Source organism: Palaemon carinicauda, chromosome 23, assembly GCF_036898095.1.
Source record: "Palaemon carinicauda isolate YSFRI2023 chromosome 23, ASM3689809v2, whole genome shotgun sequence".
Taxonomy (NCBI): domain Eukaryota; kingdom Metazoa; phylum Arthropoda; class Malacostraca; order Decapoda; family Palaemonidae; genus Palaemon; species Palaemon carinicauda.
The window spans coordinates 104,009,319-104,024,318 of record NC_090747.1 but is presented as its reverse complement, the minus strand read 5'-3'; the positions used below and the strand labels follow the sequence as shown (position 1 = coordinate 104,024,318).

At 37.3% G+C, this 15,000-nt stretch overlaps 2 protein-coding genes across 2 annotated transcripts in view; one reads left to right on the top strand and one right to left on the bottom strand.

Moving 5' to 3' along the window:
• Positions 1-9,598, bottom strand: part of LOC137617076 (uncharacterized) — a 12,186-nt gene extending 2,588 nt beyond the window's left edge. The window contains exons 1-9 of the mRNA XM_068346915.1: positions 9,520-9,598; positions 8,374-8,592; positions 7,590-7,713; positions 7,327-7,480; positions 5,612-6,881; positions 3,896-4,056; positions 2,600-2,701; positions 1,248-1,364; positions 1-227 (exon numbers count right to left, since the gene is read on the bottom strand). The exon at positions 1-227 is cut by the window's left edge and continues 72 nt beyond it. Coding sequence (XP_068203016.1) covers positions 1-227; positions 1,248-1,364; positions 2,600-2,701; positions 3,896-4,056; positions 5,612-6,881; positions 7,327-7,480; positions 7,590-7,713; positions 8,374-8,592; positions 9,520-9,580 — 2,435 coding nt within the window. The 5' untranslated portion in view covers positions 9,581-9,598. The remainder of the gene's footprint in view (positions 228-1,247; positions 1,365-2,599; positions 2,702-3,895; positions 4,057-5,611; positions 6,882-7,326; positions 7,481-7,589; positions 7,714-8,373; positions 8,593-9,519) is intronic.
• The window catches only part of LOC137617328 (Na(+)/citrate cotransporter-like), a 105,586-nt gene that overhangs the window by 6,749 nt on the left and 83,837 nt on the right, over positions 1-15,000 (top strand). The gene's annotated exons all lie outside the window — the stretch shown is intronic.

Below are 15,000 nucleotides of genomic sequence, written 5' to 3'. Positions count from 1 at the left end.
CTACCGATCATGAAGTTCCCGCTAACCTCTTCGTCGTCGTCATCTTCCCCGGGGGGCAAATATTCGACGGCGATGTGGACCAAGGTGATACTGAAGATGAGAAAAATGCAGAAGAAGAACCACAAGTCCACCATCTTGATGTAGGCCGTGTCGGGAAGATTGCTGGAGACTTGGTCGAACATCGTGTACAGGACAAGCAAGGTGGTCAGGGCTACGTTTGAGCGCGTCTGTTGAAGTAATCAGACACCTCATGTAAATAGTTAATAGTTGCCCATGGGTGTTGCATAAATAATGTCATAAGCGCTAAAATCAATTGTACTTACATGTTTGAAGAGCTAAAAATGCTCAGGAAAGAAGACTGGAGTGGTTTGGTCATGTCATGAGGAGAGGAGAGCACTTGTGTAAAAGGGTTATGGGCATGGAGGTGGATGGCAGAAGAAGGAGGGGAAGGCCAAAGTTCAGGTGGAAAGAGGATTTATTAAATTACATGAAGGAAAATGGTCTAACACTCTAAAAGAACAAAATGTACATGACAGAGGAAGATGGAGTAAGCTGACAAGAAACAGCAACCCTATATAGAAATGGGAAAAGCTGAATACAAAGAAGTTTAAAAAGCTGAGTTTATTTGTAATGATTAACCTAACAATATTTGTAAATATCTTGTCTTCTTAAGTCTAATTTGCATTAACGGACTTTGGTGATACACTTCCTGACTTGAGAGTAAAAATGCCTTCCGTGCTATTATAGTATGCTATCTACCTCCGATTTTGCTATCTACCACCCCTTTCTGACTATAGTATGATACCTACCATCAGTCCCTAAGGATACGGTCTACTTGCTAATCCGCCTCTAATAAGGAGGATCATTACCGACTTGATAACCTAACCTAACGTAACCTAACCTAACCTACAAACTGCTTATAATTATGCACCCATGTTGTCCTGTCAATAAATATTATTAAACTATCATTAAAGTCCAATGAGGATAACATACTGGTGGTAAGTAATGTTTGATAATCCTCATCAAACAGGAGGATTAACATTGACGGTAGATAACATACTTTATGGTAGATACCATACTATAGAAGAAACTCGACGGTAGATAGCATACTATAATAGCACCATGCCTTCTTCAGCCTATATCTACCTGTCGGTTACTTCCCACTGAAGTAATATGCAAAAACATGACTCCTTTTGAAAGCTTCTTTGACGGCAATTACTACCATCATCAATTTTCATTCAACTTACTCCAAAATCGTTCAGCTTGATGAAGAGTGTTCCATAGCCGATTCCAGAGAGGAGGAAAGTAGGGAGAAACACCACCAAAACTAACAAGCTGTAACGCCTCTCCAACTTGAATGTCACCTGTGGAATGGAAAAAGAAAAATAGAGAGACATTACTAAATTTATAGTCCACTATGGAATGTTCATTTTTTTATGTGATTCAAAATATGGTCAGATTATGACATTTTCTTTGTAATTTTTGTCTGTGACGGAAGAAGTGGTCAGATTGTTACCATTTCTTACTCTCATTTTATTCTGACGGGAGATGTGGTCAGGCTACGACCTTTTCTTTCTCATTTTTTGGGGGGCCGAAGAAGTGGTTAGACAATGACCTTTTCTTTCAGCCATTTTTTCATGTGACGGAAGACGTACTCAGAACATGACCCATACTTCAAGTATTTTTTTTTTTCTTTTGTGATGGAAGATATGGTCAGACTATGACCATTTGTTACTCTCATTTCTTTAAGTGACGCAAGATGTGGTCAGACTATGACCTTTTCTTACTCTCATTTTTTTAAGTGACGCAAGATGTGGTCAGACTATCACCTTTCAGTCATTTTTTTTCTAATATGTGACGGAATATGTGCTCAGACTATGACCTATTCTTTCAGTAATTTTTCGTGACGTGTGACGGAAGATTTGATCAATGACCTAATCATTCAGATATGCTCTTAAAGGAGGTAAAAGTAGAAAGAGTAATTCAAATGTGTCTTAACAGTGTGATGATGAAAAGAAAGGTATTCTGAATTAATTTACTCCGGAGTGGGGTAGTTCCGTCACTGCCCTTCATGCAGTGCACTGCAGACATTGCTAAAGAGTCTTTGCACTACCTTATTAGCCTTCTAATTTACCTTCTGCATCTCGCTGTTCAACCTCTTTAACTATTTCTTAGAGCAACTCAAGGATTTCCTCCCGGTTGCCCTTCTGGGTTGACTGGTCTCCCCGGCCCTTGTGCAGGATCATATGATCCAAATTTCATGAATTGAATCATAAAGAGCAAGAGAGAGAGAGAGAGAGAGAGAGAGAGAGAGAGAGAGAGAGAGATCAATAACCTATAGGCCAGGAGCACACTAGCGACTCTGGCACTACAAAGCCACGCCACGCCTGTGGCGGGGATGAGCGACAGAGAGCCACAGTCGCTTGCCACAGTCGCTAGTTTGCGCGGCAAAACTTGAAAACAATGGAAACCTATGGGAGACCACATCCCCGCCGCACGATGCTGTGGCTTTGTGGCGCCACAGAGTCGCTAGTGTGCTCCCGGCCATATAGTTTCTACAGTATAATAGGTGAAGAGAACTTCAATCGCGAGGCTTTACCTCCAAGACGCCGAAACCATCTTTGGACGTGATGTTTATACCAATACTTTGCACTTCGTATTTGGGCAGCTTCTTCAAACCGTTGTAGACAACACTGGCATTCTGGAAAGAAAAAAAAAAAAACTTGTTATTGTTATTATTTGCTAAGCTACAACCCTAGTTGGAAAAGCGAGATGCTATAAGCCGAAAGGCTCCAACAGGGAAACTAGGCCAGTGAGGAAAGGAAACAAGGAAACATAGAATAGTGTGCCTGAGTGTACCCTCAAGCAAGAGAACTTTCAATAAATAATACTTAATTTCAAAGGTATATTGGTGTATTCACTCGCTTACTACCAGGTTCAAATTTTACTTTTGCTAGTTTTACTTGGCGGCTAGGCTAAGTCTTTGGCGTGTCGTCTTGATACCAAATAGAATATTTAACGAGATTCTTCTATTGAACTTAGTAGAATTCACGAAAAATATACCCCATTCCTTCTACTTATGTGTTTGTTGAAGTATCGTGAGCATTTTTGATCTGGAATAATTGAGATGTAGCTAAAAAAAACTATTATTGTGATGTGCTTTTTAAAGTAATTTTTTTATAGGGACGACTTTAGCTCTCCAAATAAATTTTAGTCACGTTTCCTTCATAATAACAATATCTGAAAGTGCTCCATAACACGGAAGTTAATGACAAGTTTCCAAGAAATCCCGCTTGATTACACAATAAGAGAAGATTGGGTATAAAATATCAAGGAAAGTTCATAGGAAGAATGGGGTTGCGGTAGTCTATTGGAAACGTCCATACCGGGCGATATGGTGGATTGGCTTCGAGAACCGCTCTAGCTCGATAGTTTCTTGTATTCAGTGTTGCCAGGTTTGCCAAATGAGAAAAGGCTGACGTCTGATCAACTGCAGCTTTAAAAGGCCAACCTAATAGTAGAAAATGGCCGAAAATATAACATTTAAGGCTAACCAATATCAAAAAGGCCAAATTTAGGTATCTAGCAGGAAAAAGGCCAAATTTGGAATTTTTGTCCCGAAAAAAAGTCAACCTGGCAACCCTGCTTGTAGTGCCTCTATGCTCATCATTCTTGTGAGCTAAGGATTTGGGGTTTAGGTAGCCTATAGGTCTACTTGAGGAGCCAAAAACAGTGATCGCCTGGCCTTCCCTAGTTCTAGCTTGGGTGGAGAGGGAGCTTGGGTTCTAATTATATGTCTATATCGTGTCTCTAGGGCATTGTCACTGTCCCTTGCCTCTGCCATTCATTAGCGATCTTTAAACCTTTAAACAACGGTCGTAAAAGGAAAACTTACCTCCATATTGATAACATTCAAGTCAGCAGAATCCATTTTAATGATAATCTGGCAACTCTGGACGTCGAAGGGGTAACTGAAGAGAGTGAAGTAACAGGTGAAACTGGCGAAGTACTGCTGACGCTGCACTAGGCGGCTGCTCTTAGATGGGTATATGGTATCTGTGCAGCAAAGAAGTTTCTTTAGTTGACGCTTGGGTGTGGGTGTGGCAGCCTCTCCCCTAAACATTTGCTTAAAAACTAGAAGGCTGTACTTTTACTGTACTACCCCTTTTATGAGAGATACAGACAAACAGTAAATGCATACGCACGTATATACTGTATATATATATATATATATATATATATATATATATATATATATATATATATATATATGTATATATATATACATATATATATACATATATATATACATATATATATATATATATATATATATATATATATACATATATATATATATATATATATATATATATATATATATACATATATATATATATATATATATATATATATATATATATATATATATATATATATCTGGAGTGAATGATGAATTGCTTATTTGCCTCTAATTAAAATTGTCAAGAAAACGAGACCTCAAGAGTCGTGGATAACATTTGACCTTTTAGATGTTTGATATCTATAGGCTACCAACATAATGATGTTTATCTCTAACAGAAATAAAATATTAACTAATGCATGAGTTGCTCTTTATGGTTTATTAGCTCTATCCTATTTTTTCCCTATACTCATTTTATACTTTTTATGTTTTCCGTTGGGGTATTTTTACCATTGGGGCTCCTGCGTCTGTGCATTCTGGTTTCACAGTGCGTGACCATCTTAGGTCGTGATGATGATAATAATAATAACTATAATGAAAATGAAAAGGGTTAGTACGTCAAATAATGATTAGATTTATGGATGTGGGTTATATAGCCTGAAGTCTGGAAGGGTTTGTCTCAGGACAAAATTCTAGCTAATCAGAGCGTGAGCTCGCTTTGCGGAGGCAAGTATTGACAACCTTTAATAGTGACCCACACTGTTGGCGTGCACAGCACATCCTTGTACTGCTTGCCAGAACAGAGGAGCAATGAGATTATGTTTAATTGTGAGCAAAGCAAGGCATGGCAGAACAAAGATCATTTGAGGCACGGGATATAAAGTGATTTGGAGAGTTGTAGCAAGGAGTACTGGGTAAGTGATGACATCATGGTTTGGCAATAAATTTGCATTTGTTGAGTGAGCTAGCGCTCTGATTGGTTCTAATTTCCGTCTGGAGACAGACCATTCCAGGCTTCCCCAAAATGCTGTCTGGCGCATTGGCCTTTAGGGCCATTCAGTATCAGTACGTCTAGGACAACCAGTCTAATGGTGCAGGAAAGGGACTGAAAAGGGAATTTCTTAGCATTCTGCTATGATATACTTAGTTCGCATTTTGTGTTAGTATTAGGATTTTGCGTTTGTATCCCGTTATATGGAGCCACAAACGGCTTCAATAGTTACTAGTAGATACCGGTACTTGAACTATTTTTGTAAATAATTGTTGTATTGCAGTTTATGGAATACATATGTGGAGTACTACACTTGAAACATATATTAAAAGTAAAGTAACTTTCATAGTATTCTTATTTAAGAAAGGAGCTCAAGTTTTGGGACTAATTAAAGAAATAATCTTGGGATGGAAAAAAAAAAACGAAAATATACTCACCCATCTGGGCATCTGTGAAAACCGGGGCTTCAGGTTCTCCCGTTTTCTTGACAAAAACTCCACTCTTGAGGAGCTTTAATTGACCGTCGTTGACATTGAGGAATTCTATTTCTGGCGTCCAAATGCCCTCGACTTCTTCATCACTTAGCACATTCTTGCTTTCGTCAGATTTGATGTTTTTAAATCGTAGATTTTGATCGATCCACATAAGGGCTACTTCGATTTCCATGTTAAAGGCGAGATTGATGTCGTCGATCTTTGAAAATCTGACTATGTCAATTACTGGCTGTATTTTAAGTGGGACGCCGATGGTTTCACCCTGCGGTGGACGGTAACTGTGATATCTGTCGGCGAACAGAACCAGGCTGCAGAATTCTTCATCACTCCTGTCTGGGCAATCGTTCTGTAAGTTACAGCGCACTGATCTGTCCACACACGAACCATCACTGCACATGAATTGCTGCGTTGTGCAATTAGAGAGACCTAGGATAGCCGAGGCTCCCGTATCATAGTTGCAAAATGGAGATTGAACATGCCAAGAATGTCGTCCAATGGGATACTCGGAAGCACTGCCAAGTGAAACCTCTGCTAAAGTAGTGTTTGTATGGGCATCGATGAGTGTCCATTCCTTTTCCCCAGAGCTAAATATGACCAAGCTATAATACCCTCTGAAATATGGCCTTGAATTGATATAACCATCCAGCATGAATCGTGTTTGGCGCTCTGTTGATTGACAGAGCCCCCGAAACTGCAAATAATTATCGGTTGTCCTGCTGCAAGGAAAACAAATTCTGAAATCGCAGCGTGTCGTATCCCAGTTAAGATCATACTTGCGTAGTACCAAGCAGTTTTCCTCATGGCTGGTATTATGTTCGCCAGGAAGCCAATTGCTATTTATCAAAGATTGTTCATCATCCTCACTTGCACCTCTCAAAGAGAGAAGACGATGACTATCACCCCCACACTGGTCATAAAACTGTTGGCTCTCTAGGGCTAGAAGATCAGTTGCCTCCTGGCTCTTAGGAATATACATGCTTGCATCTACCAGAGAGCAGAACCTAGCGGCTTCTCCAGGGTACATCAGCTTGGGAATGATGACATGTTTTTTAACTGGTTTGCAGAAGTGTTCGATGTTCACTGTTTCCTCTTCAATCATGAATGTTTCCATCAGGGTAGTGTCTGATGAGAGAACGTTTCCCCTCGTGTTGGATGAGCACTCGGCCATTCTCTTGATGTCGCCAACGTTTAATGGGTAGTCCCAGAGATTTACCTGAGGCGGAAAGTGAGAAAAAATTGTTTGGACTACTTGAAAAAAGAAAGGTATACACAGTTCTTTACAACATATTAAGCTCGAGGTGAGGAGTGCAGGTTCATCCTTGCCAAGATTCTTGGACATGATGTGTCCTACTATGCGAGCAGCATTTTAAAATTTATTTCAGAAGCAGGAATCTGAAAACTATTAAACTTTTATGATGACATCTTAACTTTTATGGTTTTAATTGAATATTCTTTTACTTTTTATATATAATAAATGATATTGGCGTCAATGACCTTAGATGTTAGGATGCCAAAACACTTTATATCAATCAAGTAATCATCGTCTCTGGTAATAGATTATAGTAATTTCGTTGTGCAATTCAGTTGTATTTCTATCTGAGAAGACCAGTACTTCCATAGAAGCAACGAGAGAGAGAAAAATCAATACATTCTCTTACCTGAGAGACATAACCAGTCAGGACCTTTTCAGCATTTTTCGCTGTGTCGATTTCACCATCGTCATACCCCAAGTAAATGGTGCCGTTGAGATGTATCCCAGATGACTTGGCACTAAGTTGGCCCTCTGTACCGAATGCCCCGTCAATGAATATTCTGGTAAAAGTCATGAAATAACAGTAAAAAAGAAAAAGATAGAGATTCGTATTGAAAGTTCGTGTATAATTGTATAAATCAGAAATTATTATAATCCTATTTAACTTACTGGTATGAAGGAGGGGTAAGGACAATGCAGTGATGATGCCATATTTCCACCCTGTCGTCAAGCACCAACTCCGGAATTTCTTTCTTACCGTTGAAGTAGAATTCCATTGCTTGCTCTGACTGAACTTTATGGAGAAAGAAAGAGAGGAAAAATGTTACACTAGTGTATGTGACCCGACACAAATTACGGCTAGATATTTAGATAGATATACATACATACGCACCCATCCCTTACATGAGGGTATGATTACTTCCTCACCCCCCTATCTGAGGTGACGGGAAGGCTGAGCTTGACCGGAAAATATTCTCTCTCTCTCTCTCTCTCTCTCTCTCTCTCTCTCTCTCTCTATATATATATATATATATATGTATATATATGTATATATATGTATATATATATATATATATATATATATATATATATATATATATATATATATATATATACTGTATATATATTATATATGCGATGAAAACTAGCCAAACCACAGACATGAATTGTGATGTCTGAGGTCTTTGTCTTTTATTTATTGTCCTGAGTTTTTATTATTATCATATATATATATATATATATATATATATATATATATATATATATATATATATATATATTACTACCTTTTCATTCTGTTTATTGATATAAAACCACTTGATTCTGTGTCAAAATAGACAATTGTTAATGTCGATGAAAAATATACATCAATGAATAAATTGAGACAGATAAAACGCATCCCTTGCCTTCCTCTACACCCGAAATATTACTCCACCGCCCATTTCAAACTTACGGAAAGCAAGGGCTTTCTTGTCCGAGTAACCGTAGGACAAGAAGGGGACGGCGCCCCTGTGCTGCAAGATCCTGAAGCGATAGCAGACGGTCGATGTCGACAGCTCTTGCTGTCTAATGACAGTTGCATTTTCATTGTTGAAGTTGTGCTTGACGAAGGAGTAGACAGTCTTTGGCTGATAGAAAGCTGGCTGGATATTATATACAATTGACTCGCTGGCTGCAGGAGGAAAAATGAGAAGATTATTATCATTATTATTATTATTATTATTATTATTATTATTATTATTACTTGCTAAGCTACAACCCTAGTTGGAAAAGCAGGATGCTATAAGCCCAGGGGCCACAACAGGGAAAATAGCCCGGTGAGGAAAGGAAACAAGGGAAAATAAAATATTTTAAGAACAGTAACAACAATAAGATAAATATTTCCTATATAAACTCTAAAAACTTTAACAAAACAAGAGGAAGATAGAGAAATTAGGTAGAATAATGTGCCCGAATGTACCCTCAAGCAAGAGAATTCTAACCCAAGACAGTGGAAAGCCATGGTACAGAGGCTATGGTCCTACCCAAGACTAGAGAACAATGGTTTGATATTGGAGTGTCCTCTTAGAAGAGCTGCTTACATATGACAGGAAGAAGAAAAGTAGATTAGGGGCGAGAATGACAGTATGGGAAGAAGAATTAGGAAAAGAATTAGAAATTATAATGTGGAAATAATTAGAATAAGAATGAATGAGGCCAAGTGGGTTAATGTATAGTGAAATGATTAAGGAAACCGAAGAGACGAATGAGGGAAGAAGGAAATAAATCATCTTCAAAAACTACTTTGAAAATTTACTTTATTTATGAGCAAGTAATTTACCACATAAACAGCATATGAACAATCTTGTATTATTATTATTATTATTATTACTATTATTATTATTATTACTACTACTACTACTACTTGCTAGGCTACAACCCTAGTTTGAAAAGCAGGAAGTTGGAAGCTCAAGGGCTCCATCAAGGAAAAATAGCCCAATGTGGAAATAGATAAACTACAAGAGAAGCAATGAACAATCTAAAATATTTTAAGAACAGTAAAAACATTAAAATAGATCTTTCATCTATAAACTATAAAAACTGAAGAACAAATACTTACTGGATAAAGAAGAAACTAGATGAACGCAGATCAACACCATGATAGATACAGTCTCAAACATCTTGCTAGGCTGACCTCGTAACTAATACTAGCAAGAGTAATGGTCCGTTGGATTCGAAGATGATGACGGACCTGTGATCAGTCTGTGGATGTTGTCACTTCTGAAGCACGCGATGTTGTTCGATGCAGCTAAAGCGGGGTTTTACACGGTCGAATGGTTCGTCGAACATGGTTGTCTAACCTGCTTGTCAAACGGTTCGAAGAGGTGGAGTCAGCCACAAATGCAAAAGGTTTGTGGACAATGAAGCCCCGCCTACAAAATTCAGGCGAGAAGAGACTTTCTTCGAACCGTTCGACGAACGTGTTCGACAACCAAATACCCCGATTACGCGTTCGAACATCACATCAAACAATTGTCTGTCGAACCGCGTTCGACCATGTAAACCCTCCTTAAAACAGGGTTAACACGGTCGAACGGTTCGTCGAATGCGGTTCGACAAACAAGTGTTTGAAGTGATGTTCGAACGTGTGAATGGGGTATTAAGTTGTCGAACACGTTCGCCAAACGGTTCGAAGAAAGTCTGTTCTCGACTGACTTATGTGGTCGTGGCTTCATTGTCCACAAACCTTATGCATTTGTTGCCGACTCCGCTTCGAGCCGTTTGACAACCAGGTTCAACGAACTGTTCGACAGTGTAACCCCGCCTTAAGTATGCATTACATAGCCATGCATTTCTTAATGTTTCAATGCAATTTTTAGTGCATTAGTGCAGTTCCTTGTGCCTGTCTCTGGCTGCATGTTCGGCTGTAATTATGTGAGATTATCTCTCTTCCGGCAATGTTCTTGTCACTTACATGTCAGCTTAGATTTAGTGCCTTTATTTTTTGATAGAGATAGTTGTTCTTCCTGGTTGTCCGTCACCTGAGACTTAAATTATTTATACGTATTAACATGTATAGAATAGATTCGTTATAAAATGAAAAATCTCTATGAAGAGTATAATTGACTGGCGTTATTTTATAAAATGATATATCACTCCGATTAATATAATTAATTGGCGTTATTTGATAGGTGATACCAAATAATGAAGGAAATTGAGAAAAAATAATGGAAATCAAATGCTATTTTGTTAAAAGATTGTTTATTCATACATATAATTATATATGAAAAAAAAAATCCATTAATACGGTTGGATAAAAAAATAGATCACCTAAAAACTATAATTGAATAAAAAATTATAAGCAAAAGTAAGAGGGAAAAAATCTATAGAACAGCTAAAACTCATATAGAAAGAATTGAAAGTTAAAGAATGCTATATATATTAATTATCAAATTATACTATATCTTGTAATATTTAATGTATGTAACGTTTGCCCTCTCTTTTAATATTTTAGTGTTTTGTTTGACTTTAGTTACAACTTAGTAAGCAATGATAATAGTAATAACAAGAAGGGCACTCAGTAGAGCGCAGATCTCCCTCGTGCAGCTTATTTCTCTACCTTTTTCTCGACCTTGACCTTGAACTTTAACCATTACATATATTAATTGGCGTGGATTTCCATACACTCAAATATGAACCAAGTATAAAAATCTCTGTGACAACGATGTGGAAAATTATGGCTGATTACGTTTTTTTCATATTTTGCTTGGCTGTGACCTTTGACCTTGACCTTCCAAAATTAATAATTTCCATTTTTTTTCACATAACAGTTAATTCCTGTAAGTTTCATTACTCCACGATTAAAATTGTGGCCAGGAAGATGTTCACAAACAAACACACACACACACACAAACAAACACAAACAGGGGGTAAAACATAACCTCCTTCCAACTTCGTTGGCGGCGGTGATTATAATTATAGGACTAGAAATTTATAAATTTAGAGATAGTAATTACTTTAAATTATAATATAGTTTGCTAGAAAAATCTTGTTTAGTCATGACTTCAATACTTCACTCGCACGCCAAGGTGTTTGCCTAGAGACAGTATTGGGCAAAGCTGCGAGTTGGTGTCAGGAGGTTAAAACGTGACATTTTGCAGCACGGGGAACCGTGTTGGCAAGTGGGAATTACACAATATTGGTAGAACTTCAAAAGTTCAAAATTGCAGCAATGTTTTTTGTTTTTTTTTTTTTTTTTTTTTTTTTTTTTTTTTTTTTTTGAACAGGCTGACACAAGTTTTTTTATAGTTTAATTATGAAATATCTGTTTTAATGTTGTTAATGTCTTTGATAATTTTATTTTAATTGTTCATTACTTCCAATGTCGTTTATTTATTTCCTTATTTCCTTTCCTCATTGGGCTATTTTTCCCTGTTGGAGCCCTTGGGCTCTTAGCATCTTGCTTTAGGAACTAGTGTTGTAGCTTACCTAATAATAATAATAATAATAATAATAATAATAATAATAATAATAATAATTGAATTAAGATTAGGTTAATGAGTAGGCCTGCCATTCTAAATTGCAAAGCCTATGTATCTCCTCAAATAAAACTTTAGATTTTTGCCCTTTAGTTAAACTGAGATATTAAACTTTAGATTTCAGATTTTATTCCCCTTATTTACGGGGAAGAGGCCAATAGAGATTAAACAAATTATTATTATTATTATTATTATTATTATTATTGTTATTATTATTATTATTATTATCATCATTATTATTATTATTATTATTATTATTATTATTATTATTATTATTATTATTATTATTACAAGCTAAGCTACAACCCTAGTTGGAAAAGCAAGATACTATAACCCCAAGGCCTCCAACAGGGAAAAATAGCCCATTGAGGAAAAGAAATAACGAAATAGATAAACGATATAAGAAGTAATGAATAATTAAATTAAAACATTTTAAAAGCATCATGGAATATGTTGAATGAACTCCAAAGATGGAATGGGAATGGTGAGAGGAATACATTACACCTGTTATGGAATCAATTTAGAACGGGAAACGTGATCCTTAATAGAGTTCAATAAATATTCAACAAGGACACTTAAAGGGATATATTGAATTCACTACGAAGTCTTCAACACGTCAGTTTGATCCCTTCCCATCGATATTCAAGCAAATTTCATATTTCAGAAGACGTGTCTGAGCACTTCCTTGTATATGTAATCCTCAGCACTTAAGCTGTCAATTATCTGACGATCATTCCTATCTAAACAATTCTTCTTCGCCCAAGGGGTTAACTACGGCACTGTAATTGCTCAGTGGATACTTTCCTCTTGGTAAGGGTAGAAGAGAATATTTAGCTATGGTAAGCAGCTCTTCTATACTCAATTTTTTTAGTGAGGCGCATTTGCACGGACTCCCAGCGGTGCCCTTTTAGCTCGGAAAAGTTTCCTGATCGCTAATTGGTTGGACAAGATAATTCTAACCAATCAGCGATCAGGAAACTTTTCCGAACTAAAAGGGCACCGCTGCGAGTCAGTGCAAATGCGCCTCATTAAAAAAATGAGTATAGGTGAAGGACACCCCAAAATCATTGTTCTCTAGTCTTGGGTAGTGCCATAGCCTCTGTACCATGGTCTTCCACTGTCTTGGGTTAGAGTTCTCTTGCTTGAAGGGACATTCGGACACACTTTTCTATCTAATTTTTTTTCCTCTTGCTTTGCTAAAGTTTTTATAATTTATATTGGAAATATTCATTTTAATATTGTTACTGTTCTTAAAATATTTTATTTTTCCTTGTTTCCTTTCCTCACTCGGCTATTTTCCCTGTTGGGGCCCCTTGGCTTATAGCATCCTGCTTTTCCAACTAGGGTTGTAGCTTAGCAAGTAATAATAATAATAATAATAATAATAATAATAGGACACGTTTATCCATTTGTTACTCTGTGGCCTTGGCGGAAGTATGCTCTCCCTAGAGATTTTTTAATTGCATGGAATATTTGCTATCACATACTTACACTATTCAACACCGAGAGAAAGTTATTATTATGGAAAACTCATGTAATTAATAAGATAGGCCATTTTACGTTAAATTAGTATTTAATGGTTGTGGTGGCCGATGCGGTAACGTCCCTGACTGTTGAACGCTAGATTGGGTTTCGAATCCTGCTCAAACTCGTTAGTTCCTTTGATTGCTGCAACCTCACCACCCTTGTGAGCTAAGGATAGGGGAACGGTTGGGGGAGCCTATAGGTCTATCAGCTGAGTCATCAGCAGCCATTGCCTGACTCTCCTTGGTTCTTTTTTGGGTGGACAGGCGGTTGGGGCGCTGATCATATGTATATATGGTCAGTCTCTTGGGCATTGTCCTGCTTGGTATGGCAATGTTACTGTCCTTTGCCTCTGTCATTCATGAGTGACCTTTTAAACCTTTAATGTAAGGCTTGACTACACTTCGGCCATTGTCATATTTACTGTCTTATCACAAAGTAGTTTTAAAAAGTCGCCGTTGTTTTGAAATGTGATTAAATCATTGGAATAAAGTACATTTTCAGGAGGTGGGTAGCTACAGTAGGTATTCATATATTTATGTGACACTTAACTATATATATTTTAAATTAAATAGAATACGTATTAGTAGCTTAATTTGTAAGCTAATGTTTTGAGTGATTTTCTGGTTTTAGGTGGGAAGAGGGGAAAAATGCCAGAAGGAAATTATAGGTGAAAAATAGGATGTAAAATGAATCAAAAGAAACATCTTGAACACTGTTTGCAAGTTTGTTGTAATGGTAACCAGGAGGGTTTAAACTTTTAAGGTAATTACCTTAGTTTGAGGTAATTTACATGGTTTAAAGGTAATTTAACAGGTAATTCTAAGGTAATCTCGGTTTCCCTAGCTTCAATTTAAGGAAATTGGAAAAATTTTAAGGTAATATAAAGTAAAAAGCAGCAGCATCTAAGGTAAATTCCACAGGCTTAAGTTTAAACAATAGCACCAGTCACCACCAATCTCCATCCGTCCTTTACCATCCCTCATGCACTCCCCGACTCATCTACCTCCTTCCCTCCATCATCCCATCCCTACCAAACCCGCAACCTTCACCGTCAAACCGCATTTGCATGATAAATATCCCTTCATTCCGTGACAGCAAACAGCGGCTATCCGGGGTGACGCTCATGTCAGGGACAAGAGTATGTGAAATGCAGAATTCTAGAATTCTAGATATTTTGAATTCTAGAATTTGCGAAGAGACGCATCACATTATCCATATGATAAGGTGACGTTCCGTTAATCTCCTGGCTATGATTTATTTAAATGGCTTATGTGCTGAAAAAATGTGTCGACTATGAGGTCACCCACCCAAGCAGTGAACACACCCAACGTTTCTGAATTGCATTAGATATTAAATTTGACATTTCTTTTAGGATGGGTATTGATTGTGATGTTAAGTATTGTACTTTATTCTTAACTAGTTTACGCCATCGGTCAAAAATAAGAGAATCAACCCTCCCCGTATTTCTTCTCAAAGTACCCCACTTTCACCATGGTATGACTAATCCCTCTTCCCCTACCTAGGAGTCAGTGAGA